Genomic DNA, 21,163 nt, shown 5'->3' with positions numbered 1-21,163 from the left:
TACGAATAATTTGTCCTTTTGACTTGTTGATAACTTCTACGAATAATTTGTCCCTTTGACTTGTTGATAATGCCTAAGAATAATTTGTCCCTTTGACTTGTTGATAATGCATATGTAATAATTTAAGTTGATCTGCACATTCACGGAACAATACCAAAGTGAAGAATCGAATTTATGCATATTTATGCTTCTGCGGAATAAGTCAACAATTCTTCAAATTGAAAGAGGATGTTATAGGATATCGGAAGTGGTGTCACATAGAAGAATACAAAGAAACATTCGATTGGTAGTACCGATCAATGATGGAAATCGAACCGGAATACGTGCTTTCCCTAAAGTCATGATTAATTGTTTCAATCGTAAATTAGCTTAGTGAGCGATTATACCAAAGATAGAAAACGTTAGGGATCCAAGCGGCTAATTACAGTTGTTCGACAATAAAGATAACCTCATCAAATAGATCGTAGTCGAATGAAATGATGTGGTCATGTTGAATTACGAAATTACCCGATATTATTGAAAGCAACGAGTTTGCCAATGAGATCGCCGCTTTTTAGATGACGACAAATGGACATTTGAAATTGTACATGGTTTTGGAACCCATAGGTGTGCTTGACAATGACGCAGACATCTGTATGCACATTTATTGACATGGATACTATCAGACGTTTACATCAAAAATAATGGTTAGGAGTGTGGATCGACAAACATCTTGAAAATACCTTTCCCGGTTTGTAGGTGCCAGACCCGGGAATTAGGTCACCATTACCGAGATGACAAAGGACAAATCTACACTAAATACAAAGTTAAAGGAATCATACAACACACCTATCATTCCAGTCAAGTGGTGAAATTTGATGCGCTGAAGCAAGCATTGAAAATAGGAAGGGACAAAAGCATTCTCGTCAAAATCCCAAATCGACTTGAGACTGTACGCTGGTCAGATCACCAAGTCATCAGTAACCCGTTGGCGTAAGTGCTTCAAATCGTCTATGAGAAACAGGTGCTACTTCCCGATTACAGCACCGTATACGCCAAAACATGAACAGCCCTTATCTAAGATGCTTTCCAGTGGATTATACCTCCACCAGGTATACTGTCCTCCATGTATACTGTGTGAGAAAATTGTCAGAATTTTTCAATCTTTAAGGCTGTGATTTTAACTTTCTTACTGGCTAAGGGTTACGTAAGATTATTACAGTTGACTGGCCTTCTGTCTGTTTGTTCAGTAATTAGTCGGGTGATCGGCTAGTCGCTTCAAAGGGATTAAACTCTTTGTGTCACTAGAAAGGCCAGATTTCAGAGTTCACAGTTACCTGGGAAATGGGGTTTGTGGCAAGCCGCGGACATCAAACTAGACGTACTAGCCAATCGGAATCAGAGAAATTTAAAAACCTACCAGTAGGAGAAGCTAATGTCCCAGGAGACAAGGAGACAATGACACATCTAGCCAGTACCTAGGTGAAATTAATATGTGGTTCCTGACCGTTTTTAAGGAGTGGAGGATACAAAAAAGTATCAAAAGGAATTCTAGGGGAAAAGACCACTCCGAGCAAGAGATTCGTAAAAACGGGAAACAGGAATTTGACTGGGAAAGAAATAGAAAGCTTCAACACGTAGGAAATATCTCAGACGAATATTTGTGCTGATTTGTGTAAAAAGGATTTTGTTAGATTCTGTATTATAACGTATAGCTATTTTATTAGGACATGGAACCTAGCATATCATAGAACTGATTTGTGTAAATAGGAATTGTATAGATCGTGTATTATAACATATCGTACAATTATTAGAGAATATTACATCATAGTGTATAGTTGAATCTATTAGAATTTCAGTTAGGATTGTATTTGCATTTATCAGTATATAGTCAAAGAATTATGTGAGGTAGACAGAGTGAATTTGTATTTACGTATTTTTATGTATCATTCTATCATTTGTAGGATACAGGTAATATGAACGATTACCGTAAGAACAGTAGACTGATGTGTCCCAATGTAACATTTAGACAGTGTGTGTGTGTGTGTGTGTGTGTTACGAAACTTGGTTAAGTAATCTTATTTGTATGTAGAGCAACGCGTGTATGGAATGAGGTACGTTAGTGTGAGAAGAGGGCCTGGTAGAGTGTTCGCCATTTTTCTGATGAGAAGTCCATGAGAAAGTGGTAGACTACGATAGGCGTACAGGAAGAACCGGATGTACGTCCCTTATATTTTCTACAGAAAGCTCCCAGGGTGCACGTAGAGATGGAAGTAAACTCTTAAGGTGGGAAGGAGGAAGTGCAAGGAGTAGCTGAGTAGCAAAGTAAGGGTGCAGGAGAAGGAGAATAGTATAAGGAAGATAAGGAAGGGGGCAAGAGGGAGAAGGGAGACAAAGAGAACTGATACAGATGAGTACAATGGACTACTCACTGGCAGAAGACTCTCACATTAGGACATTAATTCTCGTGTGATGGATGTGTGCATGAGTCGCTTCTGCTTACCTGTATATCTTTCGCATAAAGAGCAAGGAGCCTTATAGGTCCAATTATGTCGCCAACCATTGCAACAGGCGCCAATGCCACGAAGAGATTCATCATTTTGTTGAGTTTTGCATCTTCACTAAGTCGTCCGAAGGCCATTTCCGTCCCTTGAGAATACCCAATATAAGTGAGTTGCTTGGCACCAGTTAAGCCTAACATGTATTCTATGTTGGCGGGCATGTCGTATTTACCCATTTCATCCCAGCTTCAGAAGAAAAATATTAAATAATAAAATCAACCTCATGTAAATGTTTCGTTAGTATATATTTGCGTCATTGATTGGAGCTGTGTGTATATATATATATATATATATATATATATATATATATATATATATATATATATATATATATATTATATATATAGTTTTACAGGATGTCAGTACAGTACTCGCTATGTTTTACATGTTCAGAGTATAGTCCTAATAATATAAAGGGTAAACTTGCTTCAAACTGAGGGACATGTGTCAATCAACATATACTTTTTATCTTCTGCTAGCTCTGATGTAACTTTTATTTCCGACTAAATTTTGAGTAAATAATACGTTACAGAAATTACATATCATTCTAAACAGTTTCGATACTGGTATTGTAATTTCCAGTAATTCCAGAAATGCACAGTGTTAATAATGAGAGCGTGACATAATGAAATTTCAATATCAAATAGCCAGAAAGTTTATTCATCGAGGAAGACTATGCGTTTCTAACCATGCAAATACTCCCAAGTGTCAATACACGGTTCTACCTCACCAAATTCAAGCAACAATCTGAGGAAAAAAATCAAATCTTTCATAGACCTATATTACCTGGAAATCGGGTTGGCGCACATCATAATTTAAGTTCTTGCGATCTTGTTTATGGTCATTTGATGCATAAATGTGTAGACCAGTCCGATCGTTCCTTTCAAACAGCTTTAGGCCTTGTTATTCGGCATAATTGGACATTTACAATGTAGTAGCAAGCCATGCCGAATGACTCTAAGTTTTGATTTACATCCAAAAATCATAAAAGCTGCAACGCGACTGTCTTCCAGAAAATGGCCGTTAGATCTTCACGTTTAAATCTGTGCAGATTTGAATTTCAATCAAATTGTAACCATCAGAAAGAATTAATGGAGAGTTTCTCAATACTAATTTGGTCCAAATGGAATTTCGCAGTATATATTATCTTCAGTTTTATACAAACAAAGTGACTTTGCAAAATAATTAGCAGAGTTTGTCAGTTTGTACCAACCTCCACGCCCAGAACTCCTTATCTGACGGTTGTAAAGTCTTGTGTTTCCTGGAGTAGAAGTTCCCTCGACTGTTCCCCAACCATACATCCATGCCTGCGTCAGCCAAGATGAAACCAAGACTCTCATTCGCCAGATTGTCCAAGAAACATGTAGAGCTGGCCAGAATGCCGTGCTGCAGCAGAACTACTGGTTTGGTTGTCCTCCCTGCAATTGACGTTTTTTTTTTTGTTGTGTGTTACTTTGCATCCTTAAAAAAATACACACACACACACATCATTCATGTGTACCATATTCCTTCATCTAATCTTCTTTTCCTTGTCTTCCATATCATCGTCACACAAAGTATAATGCCTCTCTCTCTCTCTCTCTCTCTCTCTCTCTTGTCCTCTTTTCCTTTTCTTCCATACGATCATCACGATAGTATGTGTCATCTACGTTACCCATGGGATGTTTTAATCACCCACACCTCTCTCCTCATTACCTGTAGTCTTCTTTCCATGTGGAATTCTCTGAAGATTGAGAATAAAGCCATCCTCAGTTGTGACGTAGTGATTCTCGCATGGATATCCCTTGCTTGTTATCAGCTGTGTCTATCAGAATGGAAGAACGAAAGCTTTTGAATAATTTTAGTAAAAGCAAGGGTTACAACTTATATCCACTGATTCTGAATACACGCACAAACAAAATTGTTATTCTAAGACATGAGCGATTCTTCCGCAGTAAGAACAGATTTATCATAACTCCATATTCGTTTATTCTGAGTGTTTTAAAAATCAGTATTTCAGATTTTAAGCTATTGTAATGTGTTCCGTTCAGAACAGTTTTATTTTTAATTGTTGCATGTGTCAGTATAATGGTTCTTCAAGATCTGAGAAAACACGCTAATTCTACCATGCTTCAATATTTATATTTGAAGTAACAATTGCTTTGATCAGAATATCGTAGCATGCTTGGATCAAAAACAATGCTCATTAATTTGCTTAAATTTAGAGAACTCGGTCATAAAATATGCCTCCTTTGATGAAGTATTTTTGTCAGGTATAATTAAATTTGCATTGACCTCTAGAACAAAGTCTCATGCAAGAATGATAAAAAAATTATATATTTTCACTGTACTGTGATGCCGGCGAATTCAAAGAGAAGACGTTAACACCACGCTGTTAAAACTGCGTAAGCTCTCATTGCAACAATTCATTAACCACTAAGTAATGGGTCCTCTCTTTTGTATTAAGTACACATACTGGTGTGCGTATCTCTTAATAATTCAAACTTCAAACATTTTTGTTTTTAGAATTAGATCAAAATCTAAATTTAACAAAAAGAAACTTTGAGAGATTTTCAACTGAGATTTTGTTTTTCAACCTTCTATGTTCAAATTGTAGAAGTTTAGATGTTTGAACTAATTTCTAAAAATCTAAACACTTTTAGATATTTGGATCTTTAACATTCTGAAACCCGCGAATTCTAAAGTGTCATGTTAGTTGTCGCATTTCAAAAATATAAAAATCTCAAAGTTAAAAGTTTTGAATTTCTTCCAAAAATATTAATGCTGAAAATTATTAGAAATCTTGAATTTTGACCACAATTAGAGAAATAGAAAAATCTATAATGATCGAAATTTGAGTAAGAAAGTGTAACAGCGCCCATATTGACCTGTACATCAAGACATCAAGACAACATGCCCATAGCGGTCAGCTTACCAAACCGTTAATGTTACTGAAGACTTTCAAAGTAGACCGCTCCGGTAGCCTAAGTAGTTAGAGCGGCCGCCTCGGATTCGGGAGGTCGCGGGTTCGGACGCCGTTTGAGTCATACCAAAGACTTATAAAAACGGTACCAACATCTACTTGGCTAGGCGTGCAGCATTAAGAGGTTAGTGTTAGGTCTGGTCGGCCTGGTGTCAGGATAATGTGATTGTGAGACATCATGCTGCATGTCAGCGGCATGATGTCCTAGTGATAGACATGACTATAAACTGCCACACTGCATATATCGTAGCAATATGACTAAAAAAATTGGTAAAGCTATGTTAAAAAAAATCCGAATCACACACACACGCTTTCATAGTCAGGTTGATTTTATATTTTCAGGCCCGATGAATCACAGAATATCTGTATAACCACCTTTCTCTATTTATATTCATTAAACCAGTTGCTTTCCATTTGTATGGTTTTTTTTTTTGGTTTTTTTTTTTTTGGTTTTTTTTTTGTTGGAATTTGTGCTTTCTTTTCTTTGGTGTTTTCTATTTTGGTTTGGGTGTGTGTGTGTTACTCTGTCCGGAAAATACAGAAGAGTTCTCGTACTTCCGGTCAAATTTCATTGCCTACATCTGACGTCACGAATTAAACTGCTATTTCCTTCGCGTAACACACATACACACACACACAGAGGCGCGGGCGCGAGTTGACTATAAAACAAATATGGCTATGAAAAAAATGCACATTGACTTGAATCATGAAGCAATATATATTTTTTGTTTGTGTGTACACCTCTCCGTCCTCTAGCTATGTAGAGCTAATGACCTACGAGGCGATCCCCTTTGGCCGAAAATTTTGTTCCGAAAGATTTTCGATCCGTGTGTGCCCCCCCCCCCCCTTAGTCTGTTGTTCTGCATATTGGTAAAAAGTCAAAAAGAATTTTGAAGAAGTAAAGAATATTTAGGAATTTTGCATAGGGTTTCACTTTGTCTTTAATAGAGGCATATTTATTCCGAGCCCCGTCTTCGACTTCCCATTTGTTCTGCCTCAAGTCCTAATGGTTTTATTTTTCTGGTTCGTATTCCCTTCCTTAAGGTAGTTCACCTTTCGGCTTGTTTCCTCGCCATGTTTTTGTTTCTTGTGATCCTTGAAAAGAAAAGTAGTGAAGAGGGGCTGTTTACGGACAATGGAAAAATAGATTACACACACACACACACACACACACACACACACACACACAGCTTGGGCACAATTACGGAAAAGGTTTTTCAGATCACCCTATGCACATTTACGGACAAGGTTTATATGGGGCTGTTTCCCGACAAGGGAAAGTTGGGCTTAATAGGAATGGAGCAGATGAGGTGAGGTCACGGTACTGACCATTGGCAACAATGTGGCAAGGGCCTGACCTTTATACGCGCTACTCTAGGGAGACCCAAATACAGTAGATGATTGTCCATGATGATTAAACATACATGGGTAAGTCGGTACGGAACAGCATTGACGATATGAGAGTAGATGATTCAACGTTAGTCCACATCTTGTGACGAGAACACGTGAAGAGAATGTGAAGAGAAGTGAACCGGGTTATTTATAATGGAATATCGTATCGAAACGGACTGAGTTTTTTCACCAATCCTAACACGCGTTACAAAACTCAGTCACAGTGTGGAGTCTGTCTTCCATTCCGAAGAGAGCTGACTGTTGCGTCACATTCCCTATATATATATATATATATATATATATATATATATATATATATATATATGCGCTAGCGTCTGTGCGCTGCGAATCAATGCGACAGAGTTTTCAAACATGACGGAAACTAAGAAGACGATGAATTAAGGTGCACCGGCCGTGGAGACGAGAAGCGATGGCATAGCAGCGGCTACCAAATTCAACACAGTCCTACTTCCAGAAGAGACCAATTTTAATTAGGATTTAGTGGATTTTCTCTCTTCTTTGCAAAAATTTGTTCCGACACCAGCACCTTCACCACCTTCTCCTTCCTTACCACACGTAGACGATTTTAAACAGAGGCAGAAAGAAGAAATGGAGAAGTTTTTAAGCAGCAGAAAGAAGCAGGACAAGCTTTTCTCCTTCAACAACAACAACAACAAGAAGAAGTGGCAAGAAGAAGAAAACGACAAGATGAAGAATCAGCAGAGAAAAACAAGGTCTAGGAGAGAAGGTGGACAGTGAAAGTCAGACAGTGACGGTACTCTTAGACATTTAGGCAGAGTTAAAGAGTCTGAAACAAATGTATTAGACTTCTTTAATACGACCCAAGAGAAAAAGACCTTCCCGAGCCAAACAGCCCAACCCTGTTACTACACCTGATATACCAGCCCTACTGATTTCTCTCAAATTATCATCGACAGGAGCAAGTCCAGAAGTAGGCCTTGGCCGTGACAAAAGCTTAAGGCAGCTAAAACTGATTGCTTCCCGTTCCTGAGTTGTTTTTATAAATAACAAAACACCCAACGGTCCTTTTCAGGGCCACCCACTTCTTTAGAAAAGATATATTATTCATTTTGCCAAAATCAATTAAAACTCAAAATTCCTTTTTTGCTCCATGCTTTACGCGTGTGAGTGCGTGAGTGTAAGTCCTTATTCTAAAAATCAAAGCCAAGAGACACTTATCTTTCCTGTCTGGTCTATTCTGGTACAAATTTTACAATCTAATTCACAACACAACACTTTCAAAAGTTTATAGACCTCTTCTGTGTTTTTGTTCACTTTCTCTGTTTTCTTAATTTTTTCACTTTCATAGGTTTTTCCTCTTCTTTCTCGCTTTCTCCTCGTCTTCTTTACTTCTCTTTTTTTTCTTCTTCTCTTTCTGCACCTGACTGGTTTCTTCCTTTTGGGAGGGTTTCTCTTCTTCCTGCTCTGAACCCAGCTCTTGTTCTTGTTGTTTCTTAGGGTAGTCTGAAGACCAATTTCTTTTCTCTTTACAATGATAACAGGTATCTTGACTTTTGTCTCTTCTGACACCTGTCTTGCATTTTTGACGGTCTGGACATTATGTAGCCCAATACCCTTTCTTCTTATAGATATAGAAAGTATCTTGACTTTTATCTCGAAAGGAGACGGAGTAGTCCATCGGCTTGTCTGAAGAAAACTTTCGTATGACACCTCTCAAAGCTCTGTCAGAAGTTCGATCTGTATTGACTCTTCCTGTTAGGTTTGAGAGTGAAATGAATACTAGGAGAGAAGACACTGACCCTTTATACACTGGTCTGAAATGAATATATAGGAGACCATGGTGTTTAAAATCTAGTCATTTGACTTTTGCAGTCAAGATGAAACGATCGCATTATTTCGTGGAGAAAGGAGAAGAAAGCAAGAGGCAGAAACGTGATTTATCGACTCTCACAGTAGCTGCAGTTTTGGCTCAGATTCTTGCCAGCGATTTTGAAGATGACATGAGTGATCCAGAATCCAAACCCAAAGAGTCTACACTCAACCAAAGTTCACCACCAGTAAACCCTGAAAACTACTACCACTTTCGAGCGACCGAAAAGCGTTCTTCTAGAAAATATATAACTACGGCTTACACGTACACGGTGAAGTTTAAATATTTCAAGTCCAAAGTACCGCCGGAGAAAGCAGAGGAGTTCATCACCGAGGTGTGGAATTCTTTGTTAACTACACTGAAACGATAACGTCAAGCCAAAGAAGACGATCGCTTGAGACTTTCCATTTATCACGACAGTTTGAAGTCCCCCGTTTGGATCGAGTTTAGCAGCACGAAAGAACATTCACCTTCCAAAGTCATTGACAAGATTCAACACGTGCAACAATCCAAAGACAAGTTTCACATTACCGACGGAAAAGCGACACTGTTCATGACCCACGTGTCTCGTCCCCAAGCGACAGAACGCAAAAAGGTGTTTTTGGTGGACGAGTATTTTTCTTTGAGAAACGTATTTCCATCGATTGAAGTCAATAATTCACTTCTAATTGGCGATTGTTATTTCATTTTAAAGAAGAAGAAGACACAGTAAAAGAAGAATCGTGGCGTATATTGAGTGTTTACTTATGAATTAATCAAAATTTTTATCTAGATGCGGTGATGACGCAATTAACACAATCAATGTAGTTTCTTGTTCAAGTTTAACTCTGTATTATATATTTTATAATAAGATACAGAAATATATCAACAGGAAAAACTAATATTATTAGAGTGACCCTACCACTTTTATCAAATGTTAAAATAAATTAATATCATTACTAAACTATATATATATATATATATATATATATATATATATATATATATATATATATATATATATATATATATATATATATATATATATATATATATATAGTTTAGTAATGATATTAATTTATTTATTCGTTTGTTATTGGAAATAATTCAAAGGACTTCGTAAGTAACGAATCCACTATTTTTGTGATTCTATGTATTTCATTGCATCTATATACTTTGTCTGAAAATCTTCAGAAAATGGAGGAATAAACGAATATCATCATCATCATCATCATCATCATCTCTCTCTCTCTCCCTCTCTCTCTCTCTCTCTCTCTCTCTCTCTCTCTCTCTGAACAGACTTAAAATGTGTCAACATTGAACATTTTTGTAAGCACGGAGGAAGTACTATAAAAATTGACTAAAACTAACTACAAAGAAAAAAGGTAGGTCTCAAGTAATACCGTATCTGAAAATAGTTCTCCACATAAATGGTGCAAACATATTAAGGACTGAATTTATATAACCTGTTTCAATTTGATATTCAGCGTGACCCATACAATACTTGTTACGCTTTCGAACGGTACATGTTTTTAGAGTAGACAATACTTGGCACATATAACCCTCAAATGTGTTTCATTAGCGATTTTAACTCTCTTTATTGTCATAACCATGTATGACAATGACGGAGAAATATGGAATATATGAGTGTTGATTGCAAACCGAAACTACGAGCAGTAGGGAGGGCGAACCCTACAACTTTTAGAAGGTTCCAAATGCCGAAATAAGCCCTTTATAAAACCGCCACGACGCTTCGTTGTAAACGTAATTGTCGCCCTCGTTGCTGCCCTTTGTTGTCGTTGCCCTCCCTGTTGCTTGCTGCGTCCTTTTTTGAAAACCGATGTGCGAAAAATTATCCAAAATTTTTATCTAACCCGATTCGATACCGTGTCCGAGGATCATGTAAATTTATTGTTATAATCCGTGCGGGGTTGACTGAGCCTGACTAAATAAATTTCTAAACTTATTTATATTCATGTCACCGTTTCACCAAGTCTGATTAATATTTTGTAACGTGTGTGTATCAACTCCGTTGAACACAGCAAGAATATTACATTTATCCCTGATCACTTTAGGAATTTGTGTATATCGCTGGGTTACATAAATCACATCTGTGTTTTTATGTCTACCTCCGGAAAATATCCTAGCTGGATTTGATTGTTTATCCAACATCACATCATCGTACACGAGTAAATTGTTAATTGACCTGTCAAGATCATCCACAGACGGTGATTCATCAATACTAGTAATAAATTCAACAACATCATCACCGTCGTTTAATGATTTTGCACTTTCATTAAAATCTTTTAACACATTGTAGCATCGTTGATCGTCCACAAATGGAGCTACCAAATACAACTTGTCCCACTTCATCCACTTCATTATTAAATTTAACAAAAACTGAGTCTTACCCGATCCAGATGGACCCATGATAATCATTCGGACAGAATTTGGTAGCATCGGATGATGCTTAATTGGTTCTTGTTTCCTTGTAGCAGAAAAGTCAGTGATCTCCATTAGAATAATATAATATAAATATGGATTTATATTGTGTGAAGTGCAGGGCGCGCACGCCAACAAGTGATCTAACAACCATTACAACAAAAAATAATAGATCCGCGGTTTCGGGCAAGTGTGAACGATGCGGTACAAAAAAGTTTAAATTTATTCCCATGTCAGGGTCAGCGCCAAGTAATAAAAAAAGGAGGTGATATTGCCGCCAAGTTAGGAAAATTACCAGGAGCTCCGTGGGCTAAATACCCAGGAGAAAAACATCTACCCGGATATAATTTTTGTGGTCCTGGAACCAGACTTGATATCAGACTTGATGACCAAGATCGACCAAACCCAGGTGAGTATCCGATAAATGCTATCGATAAAGCGTGCCATGTCCATGATGTAGCTTATAAAAGTAAAAATCTACAAGATAGGCATCTCGCGGATGTGAAATTAACTCACGCGCTAAATTCCATTACTGATAAATCTTTCAAGGAGAGGTTAGCTAGCTGGTTAATAAAATCTGCGATGAAATCTAAGCTTGTATTAGGCGCTGGTAATTAATTATAATAGAGTCGATTTATTATTCCCCAAGAGGATACTGGAGGGGTAGCGCAGCAATTAGTAAACTTGCCAGTGCAGCAAAAGTCACACGTGATACTTCAGCAAATTGGTTATCCAAACAGGCAATATGGCAAATTTATCTACCGCGTCCTAGAAAAATTAATTTTGCACATTTTAATGTTAGTGCTCCTAATGAAGTTCATCAAGCTGATATATTATTTCTGCCACATGATACAGTTCGTCGTCGAACATATAAATACGCGTTAACTGTAGTTGATGTTGCAAGTAGATATAAAGATGCAGAGCCGTTAACGACTAAAACAGCATCTGAGGTTGCTTCTGCTTTTCAACGAATTTATCAACGAGGACCTCTACGATGGCCAAATCTATTACAAGTTGATCCTGGCAAAGAATTTCAGGGTGCAGTATCATCAACGATGAAGCAACATAATATCACCATCAGACGAGGGCATACTGCAATTCACCGTGATCAGGCAATTGTTGAGCGATTTCATCGAACACTTGCTGAGCGGTTATTTGGATATCAGTATGCGAAGGAATTCATTCAGGACAAGAGATCACGCGAATGGGTTGCAAGATTACCAAGTATGATAACTGCATTAAATAATGAAATTACTCGAACAACCAACATGAAACCTATTCATGCAATTACCAAAAAACATATACCCATACGACGTGATTTTCCAGCGCAACCAATACTGGGCAATGTCACTGTGAGATATTTATATGAACCAGGTGAACCTGAAGGTGGTAAAAAAAGAGTGACTGATCCTATATGGAATATCACGACACACAAGATATCTAACATAACTAGATCTACTGGTAAACCAGCAATCTACAGGCTGGATTCAACTGCTCCTCAACGGGGATTCACACGTGAACAATTACAAGTAATTCCCGAGGTCACACAATTACCGCCCAGATCACTTAACTAGCCAGCGCCACGACTTCGATTACACTCAAGACATATCAGCATCACATTTTATCGTGTATGACCGCGACTATTATCTTTTCTGTCTACGGTGAATTGTCTTGGATTTTTATTAGTGTAACACCACAACATTACACAATTACAGCTCGCACAGTGATTATTCTGCTGTTGCTTCAGTGTCATGATAAATTCAACATCGAGGTCAAAATCGCGATTATTTTTTTTTTGTCACTCTGTTTGTAACCGGTGAGTTTTTTCTTATTATATCGACTTGACATTTATCGTTATCATCAGCCATTGACTCGTCCAAAACAATTCTCCGCAATTGAGATATTCTTCTGACTCTTGACACTGCTAAGTAAACTAAGTTTGACCACTCGATGCGATCATCAACGATCCAAACAACTGTATCAGAAATAGTCAGTCCTTGAGACGAATGAATTGTCATCGCGTATCCTAGCGCCCACGGGGATTTGTTCATTTTTAGTGCATCTTCAACAACATTAACATCAACTGTGACAATATCATTTAATACTAAATTCTGTTTCTCTGTTTTCCCAGGAATATCAACGTCGATATTCTGTAACCGCGTATCAGCTGGTCTATAACAACGGCACTGGCAACATTGAAAACTTCTCCCGTTGCAGTAAAAACAATTTCATCTGAAGTGTGTCTCTGACTATCTTTCTACTTGCCACTATCAAATCGCTTGGTCTCCACGTTTTCCAAAAGTCGCTCATTGAAGTCTCTGAAATTACTTTACGCATAATTTCACATTGAATTTTATTCGGTTGTAATCTGATTAATGTTTTAAATTCCTTCAACGTTGCATCAAGAGATCTATGATCATCAGACACTTCTTCATAATAATCTACAAAATCTTTTAACCAAAAATGCGGAGATGAACCAGCAAAAGGTGGTGGCTGACCGTGATCGCCGCACATTATCACAGCTGTATTTTTTTGTTAATAACCAATCGAGAAATATTTTTAATATATCTAACGACACTGTGCCTATTTCATCCCAAATAATATTCCGCGGAATATATTTTGTTCCCATTCGATCTGGAGTCCATACACCACCGCTGTATTTGAAAAAGCTGTGATAAGTACAAAAATTAACTCCTCGTTGTTTCATCTCCCTGGCAAGTCTGTGTGTTGGTGTTAGCACAATCACATCTGAAGATTTTCCACGAAATAATTCAATCACTCGAGTTGTCTTACCAGACCCACCCGGTCCGTTCAAATAAACGGTTTTGTGTCTGGTGATTGGATCATTCACAGACGGCGCCGACGACATTTCTGATAATTCTGCAATAACTGTCTTTGATAGCAACATCAGCGGATTCACAATAACAATGTAACATTTCTTTTTTTATTCTCCACGAACTCCATGATTCATCGTTGCTTACAGCCAATAATTCTGAATATCTTTTATCGATATAAAATGAATCCGTTGCAACTCTAACTGCAGTGTCGGGGAATCTATTTACTTGCGATAGCAAATTTATAGAAACATAAGCCAGCATCGAAGATATTAAATGTGTGTACTGAGGTGATTCTCCATTAATGTAACTAACAATTGTGCCCAACCGTGTTCCGTCGGATAAGAAAGCGTCCTCCCGATTACAAAATATATTTTTCGCAGCGGCATCAGCAATTATAAAATTTAATTCAGCATTATCCATAATCAATCGTGAGTGATGTCGTTTATGGTCATATGCACCACCTTGAGTGAATTTACCGATTATTCTTCTACCGAGATCTTTTGCTGTTTTTTCACTATTGCTGAGTTTAATCTTAAGAATAATAGGAGCGTTATTGTTAATGACATCCATGGTCTGATGGGGACACTCTCGTGCATATTCTTCAATGACTTCATCGAGACTGATAAGCTCCGGTGTTGGTAACCAAACCGAAGTCTGCGGTCGATATGATATGATTGTTTCACTGACCGTCAACGATACCAGTATTCGGCTGTCAAGCATATATCGCAATAAAACTATTGGTTTCCAACGTTTCTCTGAGAAATGTCTGCCAAACCAAACATAACAAATTGGATGAAGCTCTTCAGCTACCGCAAACGATGTCAGACGCGCAAATCCTGTCAGGTCAAAATCGGGTAAAGGACCGTTTATAGCAACTCGTGTCATCTAGTTCGTGTGATGTCCAAATCTTTTAAAATATCCACTACACTCGCCCATCCCAAGAAAACTTCCCGAATAACACGCAATCATGTCTACGGAAATGATATCCTTGTGGTCATACTTGGTATTCCACAAATCACCGTGTCCATACTCGACACAACTCAATTGTATATCCTCGAGAAACTCACTTTGGGTTGGCTTCCATGAATTTCTCTCTCTGGCGGCGTGAGCGGCAACAATCGGAACTGTAAAACAATTAGTTAATAACTTCTCAGTGTTTTCTGAATATCTCTGTGCGAATTTTTTCATTTCCTGTTGCAGAGATTCCGTCCGGTATAATTCACCGTTAGATCTTACAAATTGATCATACTCGCCATCTTCGGAACTTTTAAACAACCACACTGATACTGGATCGGTTTTATTTATTTGATAAATAAAATCAAAGATATTTTTACCGGGGTAATATTTCACAACACGATCCCGCGGAAATATCGTAACTGCGTTAGTCCAAGCGTGAGCATTATGATCAATGATATTTATTGGAGCTCCGTTCCGATTATATTTCGATTTGTATAATACTTCCTCTGTTATCGCTGTTACGGTTATGGGGAATCTAAGTGCTTTATCTAGCTCGGCAACATCGTTTATTGACGCTCCTGTATCCTTGACTTTTTCTGCCCACGCTGCTATCTTGGAACGTCTTAGATCAATTAGACCGTTTCCGCGCATCGCATTTTTTAAATGTTCCATTACTCGCTCGGCTACACAATTCAGCCTTGACTTTGTCAAGGATGAAAATCTCACTGGGGCAAGTTTATTGATTTTTGATGTTTTTATCGGATAGATTCCATAAATGACCGCGGTCAGAGGATATGCTCGAGCGTAATATGGTTTATCAATCCCAGTCAACATTCCTGGTTTGGAATCTTTACTTAACAGAACGGTCTTTCCATTAGCAAGGACAGCGTCACGTTTGTCACGGATAATCCACGTATCGGAGTCTGCTTGCACAATAAATTTTATTCTGAAAAAATATTTCTGATTAAGATAATCGATAATTATTTTCGCTCGTGCATCATTCCATGTAGCGTCCTTGACTCTGTCAAGGCGTATAATTTTAAATGTAGACCATACGTGAGATGCTCCATCATTACGAAATTCTTTTTTGGCATTCCTGATAATATCAAACAGAGCAGTCAGGGCTCGTCTCCGCGAGTCAGGGGTTAGTCTGACAAGATCGAATCTAGAAGCTTTCCAGGGCTTGATTGCAGATAATCTTTCAAGCTCCTCCATATTATATTTAAGACAAACATTTAAATAAGAAATATATATATATATATATATATATATATATATATATATATATATATATATATATATATATATATATATATATATATATATATATAATGAATCAGTGCAAGTGGTTTAAAATGGGATCTTTAACTGTTTGTAACAAATCCTGCAGAAAAGAATTCTGCGGGGAACATTCCCAAAGCATCCGAAGGGGGAGTTTAGGACCAATACCATGCCTGCGATGTGGTTTTGGGGTCAGGGGCAAAACACAGTTAAGTGCAAGTGCGGGGGAAAGAGATACCGTGAACTTAAAAGATATTATAACAAAAAAAAAATAACGATGTTGCGCTAAAATGTGAGCGCGATTATATAATTAAGTTTTCAGACAAATTATAAATTAGACAAATGCATTGTTATATAAATGAGCCAAGAATTTGTCCCACATCCTATCATTGAGAATTACGAAGCGAATCGTGAGGGAATAGTCAGAAATTGTAGGCTGAAAAAACCAGTTGGTGTTGTTAGTAATACTGGTTATCTTAGATTTACTGTTGGGAAAAAGAGGTATCTCAATCATCGTTTCGCGTTCGAGGTATTTAACGGAGTGATCCAAGACGATCTTGTGATCGATCACATCAACAACAACAAACTCGATAATTCTTTATCCAATCTGAGAATTGTAACACAAAGTCAAAATTGTAAATCTGGTAATACTGGCTGTAGTGATAAGAAAGCCAAGAGAGTTGTATCCATAAACTTAGATACGAATGAAGAAATAATATTTCATTCGATGAACTCAGCTGGCAAGTATTTTGATATTTGCATGTCCTCAGTACGAAGAGTCGCAGAAAATATAACCAAATCCGCTCTGTCAAAAAAATATAATAAACAAAAATTGTTTTCCATTATTTGCTTCACTAAAATCCGAGGGGTTTTTATATAAATTTAAGGGAGATAACTCCGTTAAGCATATCTCATGCAATTAGTTCCCTTCCCTTTTCAAGGTGGTTGCGCAACACTCCTTGAGATTGTGCAATACAGGTAAATTTATTCAGCGGCAGAGCTGTATACAATTATTTTTTTTACAGACAATTGCGCCACAGTCTATTTTCGCATTAACACTTCCGCGTCTGATATTGTCAGTACAGGTAAGTGTTATTTTTCATAAGCAATATGAATTCTGTGTTAAAATTTAGATCTAACTGGATTTCAGAATTTAAATTCAGAAGTAATGTTTCAGAACTTGTTAACTGTCTGTCAAGTTACCTATATGATAATTTTTAAGCCCTGTATTATCAGATGAGACCGTGGTACAGTGGTAAAGCGTTTGACCTCGTCCCGACTTTATCAAATGCCAGCGGTTCGAATCTCTTCACGGACACACTGTCGACGGTGCCGAATTATTGGATTTATAATAAAATGGGGGCTCCAGCAGGGGCCTTGTGTACATATCTCCTCCACGTCGAATCGTGGTGGTGTGTTTTTCACCCCTGGGAATTTGATCTGGGGGGTATGTACACAGAACGCTTTGGAGCCCCAAAAAATAAACAGTAGCCTTGGATGTATAAAGCTCTACGTCACATGGGTCTCGCAAAAACAAAACATTTGGCCAAAAGAACCGATCACGAGGATGCCGAGAAGCCATCAGAAAGGCTCTGTAAGACTGAGATAAATCTCCGAGATAAAATCTCAAGATGAAAGTCTGAAAGATACAAAAATCGAGGAAGTAAAAAAGACAGTCTGAAAGGACCTCGTGGAGACCCATAGGTCAGACCCATGATTGATAACAGCTCATCATGGTTGCTGTTTATTTTTTTCTTTTAAATATTTCCTTGATTTTATCAAGGTGATAATATTTCCCTTAGTCGATCGGATTTAATGCAAGAGTGCGCATAACTGAGAATTTGATCCCGGTCGCATACAGTTGAAATAATATGCTCGCGTCGGAGACTATCTAACTGTTGCTGTGTTAGTAAGAAATCTTCGTTTCCGTATTCGTCAATAATGAATTTAACGTTAATTTCTTCTTGGGTAAATGCGGCCTTAACTGCTTGCTTGAGCGCTTGTTTGTCATACACGAAAACATTTATGTGGTGGTACATATAGATTTATAAATCTAAGATCTAAATACGCGTATATACTCTAAAATTTGAGGTATACTGCAATGCGCGATCACAATATGATTTTTTTAATACTTGTAGTTGCGTATCAGTCAGTATAAAATCGTCAGTTCCGTATTCGTCAACAATTATTTTTTCCGGGGTAAGTTTTCCGGTTTCGACAGCTTCATCAAGAAGTTCTTTGTTATGTATGAAACATTTTACGCGGTGGTACATTATATGATACTCGCTTGATTAATTGTCAGGCAGATTTCTACTCTACTGAATTCGCAAGTAAACACCCTATCAAAATTGAGAAATTGGTCGATGTGCATAAATAAAATACAGTCCACCTTGAAAGCCTCTAAGATTTCACAAATAAATTAATATGTAGTTTTTCATTTCGCAAATCAAGAAGGTGGCCAGACTGGTTTGTTATTTTGAAATTTATTCTGGTCAGCCACGGATTATGACATCGTAGATAGACTGGATTGATCGGCTCTTGCACGATTAGAAATCCAGGTGGGTCTTTCAGGGTGAATGAATAAAGAACAAATCCTTGCTGGGCTTGATTTGATACTGTTGTGTCTGTGCCGTAGCTGCCATCAATGACATCACACACAAGATTGACCGCGACCACTTCGGTTATATTTACGATGCCCGAAGATACATGTCGGCCTTCTCCGGTTGGGCTATTGTTGTGTCTGAGGATAGTTGGCTCCGGTAGTATTTTTCTGTATTGTGCAAGTATGTCATCAAAGAACTCATTGATGATGTCGTTGACTGATTTTCTTAACTCAGATGCGTTATACCCGGGAAATTTAAAATTGGGCAGAGTGGCTTCTGTTAACGAGTATGCAGTTAAAAATCGTTGTTTATTGATAAGAGTTTTATCGTTAATTGTTGCCTCAATTACTCGCCGGTTAATATATTCCATGTCGGATACAAGCTGATTTAATATTTCAGTCCGAGTGATGATTTCGTTGCGTGAACTTGTTATATCAAAAAGATGTTCTTGGAAAAGTTGCCGTAGTCGCTCTAGTTGTGTTTTAAGTTTTTTATTAATGATTTTAAAATATTCAATAATTTGATTTAGGTCAATAATCGTGGATTTCTTCTCTTCTCCCTCAGGAGTTCGTTCAATAACAAAAACCCACACAATATTGCCGCCGGAGAAGCTAAACTTACTACCCAACGTTGCATTTTTTATGTCATCCACATGTTATTTGTATGACGGGATAACTTTGTGGTATGATTTATTATCAGTGACATAGTCAGATTTTTTAGGTTCTGATGGTATTGTTGGTGCCGGTGGCGGAGTTTGAGGCCATCCTAACACTGTTCTGATCGAACTATTATATATATCCACGGCGTAGTCTGGGGTGCTTATTTCGATGGCAGAAGACAGCGTTGGCTCATGAACAGTTATTGTTATTTTGGATTCCTTTGTTGTGATATTTTTTATTCGACGTTGTAATTCCTCATTGATTTCTTCGATTTGATAAGACCCGGTTGGTAACCCAATAACGTTCCAGTCGGGAGTAGCATCGGGTTTATTTTTATGTGCAAACACAAACGAATTATTTGCTGGCAATCCACCAAACGATTTTGATCTGATATTGGGCCAGCTGTGATATACTCGTAATTGTGCTAACGCGATCTCGTTTACTGGAATCGCAGTTGGAAAATTAATACTGAATTCTGGTTCAGTCGAGATTACTGTTATTGAAGAAGTTCGTTTTGGGCTTGTGTTTGCGACTATATCAAGCAAAGCTTGATGAAGTAATTCCGACATTATTATTTATCTTTTGTCGCTTCAAATGACCGGTTTTGTCTTCATACATCTTTGCCATTTGCGCGAATTCGGAATCTGATATTACTGTATCGTCGAGACTTGATGATATCAGCGACGACAATTTCGAGTAGGCGCTCGTGGCCGCATTTTTTAACTTTTCATATTCGTGCAATTTTGTTGGCGCGCATGAGGATACTTTCTCGCGATAATATTAGCAACGCCTGCAATTGTCGTTGATGTTGAAACTGTAATTGTGACCGCGATTGCAGTTGTCACTGGTGTTAGCGCTGATAATACTACTCCCGTAGATGCAACTATCGCGGATACTGAATACACTATTGTGTCTAAGATGATCACACGCCGCTTGTATTTTTTTTACTTTTATTGTGCATTCGTTAATGGTATTTTTTAACTCTGATTGTCATTCGCGTACTTGATCGTACCTATATTGCTGAGCATCTGACATCATTTATTATTTTACGCAGTAACCAATTGAGGTGTTTCAGCTACAAATTCCAAACACCACCAGTAAGATGTTGCGGTTAATTTCTTGTCGGTGGATTCCAGTATAAATGTTTCTTCGGTTCCCTTGTTTAATATGACAGTTACAACCCCGGAAAACTTGTCGGTGGAATGTCTCCGGGGATACGTTGTGAAAATTTCAAATTTAGCGGCACTAAACACAGACAGCCTGTACACTCCAGTGACTGTTGCTGTATATTTCATAGTATTATTTTATTTAGACCATGTTGCAAATCCAGATGATATTGTGTATACTATGTTGGTAATATGCCCGGCAGTTACTCCAGATGAGATTTTAATCAAACCGGTTTTGTTAACAATCTCAGGAATCCCACTTACGATATCTTGCTGTGTTTGTTTGATCGTGTCAATGTTGGTCTTGATATCAGAAAGTTTTATGTCAACGGTGTGCGGAGTACCAAAGAATTCCTCTGCGGTTTCATTAGTTTTTTGAAAGTTTCTTCGAAGTCTTGTGAACGCGTTTATGTCAACATCATACTCGGCCCGCAACGTGGTTAGTTTACCGTCAATGGCGCTAGCGCCTGTGTCAACATATTGTTTGTTTGCG

General features: G+C 37.8%; 1 protein-coding gene across 1 annotated transcript in view; it reads right to left on the bottom strand.

Moving 5' to 3' along the window:
- The window catches only part of LOC149806132 (gastric triacylglycerol lipase-like), a 54,372-nt gene that overhangs the window by 7,309 nt on the left and 25,900 nt on the right, over positions 1-21,163 (bottom strand). Inside the window, exons 2-4 of the mRNA XM_089951023.1 lie at positions 4,236-4,344; positions 3,754-3,958; positions 2,483-2,726 (exon numbers count right to left, since the gene is read on the bottom strand). Of these exons, the coding sequence (XP_089807149.1) occupies positions 2,483-2,726; positions 3,754-3,958; positions 4,236-4,344 (558 nt within the window). The remainder of the gene's footprint in view (positions 1-2,482; positions 2,727-3,753; positions 3,959-4,235; positions 4,345-21,163) is intronic.

The sequence above is a fragment of the Sinohyriopsis cumingii genome, chromosome 2, assembly GCF_028554795.1.
Source record: "Sinohyriopsis cumingii isolate HCF-2022 chromosome 2, ASM2855479v2, whole genome shotgun sequence".
In the NCBI taxonomy this organism is placed as follows: Eukaryota; Metazoa; Mollusca; class Bivalvia; order Unionida; family Unionidae; genus Sinohyriopsis; species Sinohyriopsis cumingii.
Note: the sequence above shows the minus strand (reverse complement) of the source record. Positions and strands in the feature narration are given on the sequence as shown.